The sequence below is a fragment of the Cupressus sempervirens genome, chromosome 4, assembly GCF_028749045.1.
Source record: "Cupressus sempervirens isolate cs-2001-9-10 chromosome 4, ASM2874904v1, whole genome shotgun sequence".
NCBI lineage: Eukaryota > Viridiplantae > Streptophyta > Pinopsida > Cupressales > Cupressaceae > Cupressus > Cupressus sempervirens.
The window spans coordinates 431,670,068-431,678,473 of NC_143121.1; the positions used below are offsets into that span (position 1 = coordinate 431,670,068).

At 35.5% G+C, this 8,406-nt stretch overlaps 1 protein-coding gene across 1 annotated transcript; it reads left to right on the plus strand.

Moving 5' to 3' along the window:
- The first annotated feature begins 5,852 nt into the window (after nucleotides 1-5,852).
- Nucleotides 5,853-8,175, plus strand: LOC149561865 (uncharacterized). The gene is made up of 3 exons (XM_089825395.1): nucleotides 5,853-6,227; nucleotides 6,464-6,539; nucleotides 7,313-8,175. The coding sequence occupies exons 1-3, from the start codon at nucleotides 6,198-6,200 to the stop codon at nucleotides 7,867-7,869; spliced, it is 663 nt and encodes a 220-aa protein (XP_089681521.1). The 5' UTR covers nucleotides 5,853-6,197; the 3' UTR covers nucleotides 7,870-8,175.
- Nucleotides 8,176-8,406: the final 231 nt, after the last annotated feature.

Genomic DNA, 8,406 nt, shown 5'->3' on the forward strand with positions numbered 1-8,406 from the left:
TGGTTACAAAGACCTATTTCTTTTATCTGGATTGGATGCTTGATGCTTCCTCTATGGAGGAGTATCTTTGTTTGAGCTGAGTTGTGAAGGACTCATGGTAACTGGTATTTAATACATGAAAAGCATCATTTGATATCATATGTAGTGAATTGACATAATGATACCTTTTTCATTGATGTCAATAAGGGAGAATAATACATGAAAACAATCCTTTCATATGAATATTTTGGAGAGTAACGCATGAAATATTCTTATATATTGATTAACATCAATGGGGGAGAGATACACATGAAAAATCTTTTGATATATATGACTGCATACTGGGGGAGAGATGTTCCAGAGGGAGATATTGATTGATGAAGAAGATTTGAAAATATGTTGATGTATGGGGGAGCTTAACACCTTCCTTATGCATGATGGCTATAGTATAGTTAATATTCATAGAAAACATGAATGGAGGAGCAATTACAATAGAGACATTTGGTATTCATGGAACTTAGATGTTTTCAATGTTGCCATCAATGCCAAAGGGGGAGATTGTTAGGCATGAATGTTGATGGTATTCCTATGGGGGAGTTTCCTAGCATTGTTGGAGACATGATTCAAACAATGTGTATTTCATTCATGACATATTTTGTCATTGATGTCAACATATTGGTTGTTATGTGAAGATTGGCAAAGCAACACACAGAGTTTGGTTTCATGAGGTTTGAGTAATGAAGATGAGCTTATATAAACTTTGGATATATTTCTACAAAGTGTATAAATGTTATAGTTAAGAGTGCATGAGGATATTTAGAGGCAGTACACAAAGTTATTAAAGATTTAGTGAAGGCAACATTAAGATGAAGTTTCTAGATAACAGTTACTGATGTTTTGATTATATCACCTGATAGAGATAGAATCTACTTAAGAAGACTTGAACAGAGGTAGAAGACATGATGAAGATGTTGTGGTCAAATGGAAACATCCAAATGAGCATCAAGTGAATAGTTATGAAGACTATAAGCTGACAATTTATATATAATTGTGAAAAGATGTAATATTGTAGTGTAATGTATAAATACCGTATCTTATGTTCATCTTATATTATATTATATGTTGGAAAAGCCTCAAGGCCGACTCAGTAATGTTTTTTAGAACCTGGTAAAGGAAAAATGTTTTCCTTTGTTGTAATCATTAGTGAGAGCATTTTTGTGATATGTGAACTTTTGGATTATATGCAAGCTTACATGTAAATATCTTTTGGAATAGAGAAGTGTTTAGTGTAGTTGAGACACTATGAGTTGCAAAGAGCTATATTTAGCAAAGTAGTTGTTGTTGGATAGTGTTGAGGTACACTTTTATTATTGATTGAGGATAGTACTAAGGTTGTTTGGACAGTGGGTCCTTCTGTCTTCCTAATCAACTCCTAACATGTTTGACACAACTCCTAACAAGGTTGGTACAACTCCTAACAGGGTTGGCACAACTACTAATAGGGTTGGAATCTCCTAACAGGGATTCAAAGTCTCCTTACAGGGACTGATATGTACTAAATGTATTTCATTGACTCCTAATAGGGTCCATCCTTTTACGAGTAATATTTGTATTAGTACATCATTTTGTGGGTATGATCCCCACTAGGGTTTTCCCTCTAATCAAGGCTTTCCCTAGTTAACATATATGGTGTTATTGTGTATGGTGATCTTTCTATTATTATTGGATCTATTGTTTACATGTTTCAGATTTAATAAAGACATTTAGAGTTGTTTTAATTGCATAGTTGATTCACTTCCCCCTGCCTCTCAGTTATCTTGGGGTACATTTTTTTGTCCTTCCTCCTAGGTGGAATTAGGGTAAAACCTAATAGATCCTCTTTAAAGATCATATTTTTATAACTTTAAGCTTGAGGTAGGATCTATTCCTCCTAGGTCCTCCCTTCCCCTCATCTATCCATTTGGAATCTACTCCTTGCACTATAACAACTATATCTCAGACTCTACACATAACTATGGAGATCCATGACCTATTTTGGGACCCTAAAGGGATTTCAGAGGTTCTAGGACCTAGTTGTCAAGGGCACAATGCGCCCCTGATTAGGACCAATTTTGGGTCTCCTCTTCGGGTCTCGTATCCAGGTACCTTTCGAGTGTTAATTCCTAGAGAAGTCAAACTACAGGAGTAAGTCAATTTTAAGCTCTATGTAAAACCTTCTATTTCTATTTTTAATATCTCATCGTCAAGTATCCAAGCATTCACAAGTTGAAGAACTCACGCTCAAGCATTCAAGTTTTCAAGCATTCATGGCATTCAAGTTATCTTTTCACAATTGAAGATCAAGGATTTATGATTCAATCCATTGAAAGAGTTTATTCTAGATCTTCTATTTCATTTCTAACATTCAATATCTCCCTTCATACAGTCAAGATTCTTCATTTTATCTTCTCAATTCATCTACAAGGTAGATTTCAACCATATTCATCTACAAGGCAGATTTCAAGCACATTCATTCATGAAGGTTTTGATTTCAATTTGATTTCCTTTTTAGGGTTTTGTGGTTGAGTCAAAGCTATTACATTTGCATACTCAATTATATTCCTTATTCAAGAGGACATTCATAGATAATTTACATTGCTTCATGTTAGATTTATCAATAGTACTTACTAGAATTCTACCTTTATTTCAATTCAAGGTTAATTCCTAAATTGGGGTTTGACAGAGGTAACCCCCTGGCCCCAATAACAACAACAAAGAAACAATTTTTTTTCTATAGGTTTCAAATCTCAAATTGGCAAACAGGTTGTAGATCTCAACACCCTTTTCAATTTTTTTCAAAATTGTGAAGTCAGAATCAACATCAGACACTATCAATTAGGGGCAAGTTGTAACCCTGATGGTCTATTTTTCCCCTAATTATCTAGGTTGCCCCTAACAGATTGTTGAATGATTGTTTGGTTTTGTCCATAGCATAGTTTTTAGTCAAGATTGCAATATTAGCCCTTTTGAGGTTGTTTGACAACCCATTTTCAGGTTTGTACTTCACAAGGTATTTCATATTCATCTAGAAATTTTCATTTCTATATACTTTATCATTTTGTCACATCTTCATATATCAACTGTATAGTTCATATCTTCTTGCTTAAACCATCGTAAGGTGGAAGTGAGAGGGAATTAAACTCAAGTAACTATTCATTCTTCTTTACATTAGATTTTGGATTGATACTTCCCCTGGTGTTAATCCAATCTAATCAAAAGGGGTGGATCTTGGTCTCCCCCTTCATTTATGTATGGTTGGTCTGCTTTGATTTTCCTACCATGTACAATATGAAAGCTAAGAAAGTGTCATAAAGAAGCAGCCTAAGAAATCCAACTTAGAGGACTTTAAGTGTACCAAGGATGCCTTGATGAACATTCCTAGAGATTTCCACACGTATACCAAATGTGATACTATTTCTATAGAACTTTTAATGCTCAAGGTTGAGGTGTTGGACCTAGAAAATCAGTTGTGAAGGATCTCCAAATTTAACACAAAAGTCATGCATAGAAAAACCAAAAGACTCTATTTTGTAGGATAAGGAGCTTGGAAAATATGGTTTCATGAAAAGGAAGCATAAGGAAATGTTCAAGTTCCTTAGTGGAGATTGTGGTCAACAATTTGGATATCCCCCCTTGTTAATCTTAGAATGTTTTTTGGATTCATTTATGTCACTATTTTTTGCATCAACATGTTGGATCACACTCTATGATCTTCCATCAAGATGAATGATAAATAATGTTCTCTATCATTCATCTTGATGATGGATCACAGGGTGTGATATGAAACATTGATGCAAAAAGAAAATGAGACAATTGAATCCATAAACATTCTAAGATTATCAATGGATCATGGAACTTTTCTTTCTCTTACCCCCCTTGTTTTCTGTTTTATGGAGTTCCTTTTTCTTTTCATTTAAGGCCTATTATATGTCAAGGGTTATATAGTCTTTAGGAATTCTTATTTGGGCTAAGACTATTATTAAGACTTTTCATGCAATGTTAATGGGTTATTAATGACTTGTTGAACTAGTGAAGTTGCCTCCAAATTGTCTATTATAGGGTAAACACCTTGGTTACAAATTTTTTTAGTATTAAAAGAATTAAAACATTACCAAAAAGGAAAACAAGATAGTGCTTATTGCTCAAAGTTAATATGACATAGGCTTTGGAAAATAACCTTGGCATAACCTTTGGAAACAACCTTTATTGATTGTTAAAATTTTCCATAAGAGGATGATGTTGTAGAAGGTGTTAAGCTTTAGGATGCATGTACTTGGCATAACCTTTGGAAATAATCTTTAGTTATCATAGAATGTTTTTGTAAAGAGATGACATTGGAGAGAGTCATGAGATTTTGGATGTGATTGTTGATGGGTGGGATGCTTTTTTTACAATGAAATTTTAACTATTTCTCAGATATAGTGAATAAAAAGAGTACAGAAAACTGTAGTTCCTCAATCAAGCACTCCATAGAAAAAAAAATGTTGAAAAAATAAAAACAACCAACTAAATATAAGATTTAGTGTACAAAAGTCCATAATAAATCAATCAAAAGCCTTCTTAATCAAAGGGAAATAAATAGTCTCGTAAAAGTTAATTTCACCCTTTTCAATATTATTAAATTAAATCTCTTTTTAATTTGGTCCCCAATTTTCATAAGGATTTCACAATGAGACATCATAGAAAAAAAGTTGAAACATATAAATAATTAAAATCCTTACGAAAAGAAGAGGAAGAAGAATATTCACTATTTCAAATTAATTTTACCTTTCTTAATACAGTTGAATTGAATCTTTTGTGAACTTGACTCTAAAATTTCCACTAACCGTTTACAAACAAAGAGCTAGAACCAAAGATTTAGTGGATGAAAATTCATAATGAACAATTAAAAGCCTTACCCAAAAGAGAAGTTAGAAGAAAAAAAGACTACAAACCATTCAAAATTATTTTCATATTTTTAGATATTAGAAAATTTAATCTTTTTAAAATTAGATTCTAAAATTTTCAATAATAGTTCCACAAATAAGCACAACATGAAAGAAGAGTCTTTTTATTTTTAGAAAATAAAGGGTCCATTTGGTTCCAAGAAGATGATAGGAATTGACTTTTTCAAAATATAGATTTGAATTTTTTTGCATTTGTTTCAAAATTGGTAAAATGGAATTAGCATACCAAACTTCCAATTTTGCCTCAAAACAAAGTTTTCCAACTTCCTACTAGCAAGTAGGAATTGAAAATCAAAACCCGGTTATATTTTTTAAAGAGTGTAAAAACAATAGATTGGACTACTTTTTGAAATTTTCCTTCAACTCACTCCAAGCTTACACATAAAAATGTGTCTTCACACGCATCTTCCGAGTGAAACAAATGGTTCAAATAAAATTCCAAAAATTGGAATAAAGATTTGCAAAACCTTGATTTGGTTAAACCAAGGTTTTAGAAATCCCGATTTTTCAAATTCCACAAACCAAACGGACTCTAAAAGAATAACTAAAATACAATACAAATAGTTTAGAGTAACAAATCAGTATGCACAAATAAACAAAGATTGTTGTTAAAGGTTTACATTCCAAGTACACAAACTCAAAATCAGCATTGATCCCAAACTCTGCCCACCCTCACTAAAACTACTACTTTGCTCTAGTCTCTTCTAAGTAACCCACAATCATTTTCACTCTGAGATGACATTCACGATGATCATACTGCACTGACATTTTTACAAGAGACAAAAGCAGTGAGATTGAAGGCGAAAGAAGGTGATAGGTGGATATGATTCAGCCATGGTGGTGCCTGACAGCCTCATTATTCCTTTTGGGTCCCTCCTCCTCTTCCCTCCCGTCAATCATTCTTTCCTTTCCACTGAAGCCAACTTGAACAAAGAAAGTAAAGCAGGAATCCGCCATGAACGACGAAGCTACACCTCTCTTTCGCTCTCTCGAATGATCTCTATATATATTCCGTTTTTGCTGCGTTATCAGTCCCCTCTCCCCTGTCTTGATTCTCCAAGTCCCCGGATGTTGAACAGTCCCCCTGCAGCCTCATTCCAGGCGATTCACTCTTCAAAAGGAGTTTCTTGATACTGTCTTCTTGTGCTGGTGACTAACTACGTGCGGCAGATTTTGTTCCCTAGCCGCAAGATCGATCCTTGGGAATCTGCGGAGGAATTAAAGTCCAGAGGAATGACCAAAGACGGAGAAGTAGTTATCAAGGTTTTACATTATTTCGCACGTTGTTGACTTTGCAGCTTCTTCATGTTATTTTTTTGTTTGTTCTGTTAAAGGTGCGGAAATTTGAAACAGGGGAACGAAGAGCCGTTCTTTTGTTTCTAGATCTGTTAATTTTTTCGTCTGAAAATTGTTTTGATGTGTAGATATTTGTGTAAATTACTCGCCTGCGAGTTGTCTGGAGTGTTTGAGCTTACGCTTTCGTTTGTTGTGATGTGTAGACATTCGTGTTGAAGGTTTATATCCACTGCGAGGGATGCAAGAAGAAGGTTAAGAAGGTCCTTCAGAGCATCGAAGGTTAGGATTTTTCCAGGTTTCGAAGTAATTATTTGAGCAAAAGCTGATGAGTTATTTGTCAATTTAATGGTTAAAACCCTAGTGGAGTTGAAAATGGCGGTCGGATTCTCGTATTCCTATCGCTTTCGAGATTTGAAGTACAAAATTGAGCTTTAGGCTGATGAATTCTCTGTAAATTTAATGGTTAAAACCCTAACAGGGGCCGGATTCTTGCGGTGCTTTCCCTCTGAGGTTCAAAGTCAACAATTGAGCTAAAAGCGGATGAATTATTTTTAAATTTAATGTTTAGAATCCTAACTGATTAGTTCGACAAAATTGAGCTTAAAACTGATGAATTGTATGCAAATTTAATGGTTAAAACCCTAACAGCGACCGGATTCTCGCAGTCCTTTCCCTTTGAAGTCTGAAGTAAACAATTTAGCTAAAAGCTGATGAATTACTTTTAAATTTAATGTTTTTAAAACCGTAACAGCGACCGGATTCTCGCAGTGCTTTCCCTTTAAGGTCTGAAGTAAACAATTTAGCTAAAAGCTGATGAATTATTTGTAAATTTAATGATTCTAACCTGAACTGATTTGAAGTACAAAATGGAGCTTAGAACTGATGAATTATTGTATGTAAATTTAATTGTTAAAGCCCTTGCAGCGCCCGGATTCTCGCAGGTCTTTCCCTTTGACGTTTAAAGTAAACAATTGAGCTAAAAGCTGACGAATTTTTTGAATTTTTTTTTCCAAAACCCTAACGGTGTTGCAATGGTGGCCGACTTCTTGCAGGCGTGTTAACCACAACAATCGATGGCCCGGAGCAGAGGGTGATTGTTACTGGAAATGTCACCTCTGCTGATATTCTACTGAAGAAGCTCGTTAAATCAGGCAAGCACGCCGAAGAATGGCCACAGGCTCAAAATAATTCACAGAAAGAGAAGCCGAAAGACCCAGAGAAAGATAAAAGCCCTCCTCCGCCTCCGCCAAAGAAGAAGGAAAAGGAGAAGAAAGAGAAGGACAAGGACAAGGAAAAGAAACCTGCAAAAGATGAAGAAGACGTCGAAGAAGGGCCGAAGAAAGGCGGCGGCAAAAATGGCGGAAACAGCAGCGAAGGAGCGAAGAAAGGTGAAGATTTAGAAGAAAGTCCCTCAGAAGGAAGCAAAGCCGCTGAAAGCTCAAGCTCGGGTGGAGGAAAGAAGAAAAAGGGCGGAAAGGGCGGCGGCGGCGGCGGGGAAGCCATTAACGCAGAGCCAAGCTCTGAATCTTCTGAATTTGCAGGGTTTACTCCCGTAGCGAGCGGCGTCGGCGGATGCTACGGTCACATGAGCGGCGGAGGCCTCTCATGAATTGGGTTAAATCTTGCATTGTATCGGGCAATAATAGTTTGAGCTTTTGGTGCAATGGCAAATGATTCCAATGATTGGCATCAAAGCCTTCGGTCATGAGTTTTAGTCTCCCTTTAGTGGGTCCTAAAGGCATAGTTAGTGCTGAGAGGGAGATTATTGTTGACTTGTTGGTCAACACCTTCTTGAAGATTTATGGCATGGCTTAACTACCTCCCATTGATCAAGTTATATCTAGCATTTGTATCAAGAATTGATAGTTTGAGCTCTTGGTGCAATAGCAAATGATTCCAACACATCCTACAAAAACTACTACATTTAACCATGTTTACAAACATAAAGATGTAGGGACACAGTTTGGGGGATGGTTAAATTGTTTCTTGAATTTTAGAATGGGCAGGTGAATGGCTACTCTGCTAGCTTTAAGGTGGGATTTTTTAAAATTCAAACAATCTACTTAGTTTGCAAGGGCAATCCCCTTTTATTTGTTTAAAAGTTTCTAGATTGGGTCACACTGTAAGGCCAAACAAGATACAAATC

Coding starts and splice junctions, on each gene's coding strand:
- LOC149561865 (XM_089825395.1), top strand. CDS start 6,198: ATGACCAAAGACGGAGAAGTAGTTATCAAG. Junction 6,228..6,463: donor ACGGAGAAGTAGTTATCAAG/GTTTTACATTAT, acceptor TGTGATGTGTAG/ACATTCGTGTTGAAGGTTTA. Junction 6,540..7,312: donor GGTCCTTCAGAGCATCGAAG/GTTAGGATTTTT, acceptor GACTTCTTGCAG/GCGTGTTAACCACAACAATC.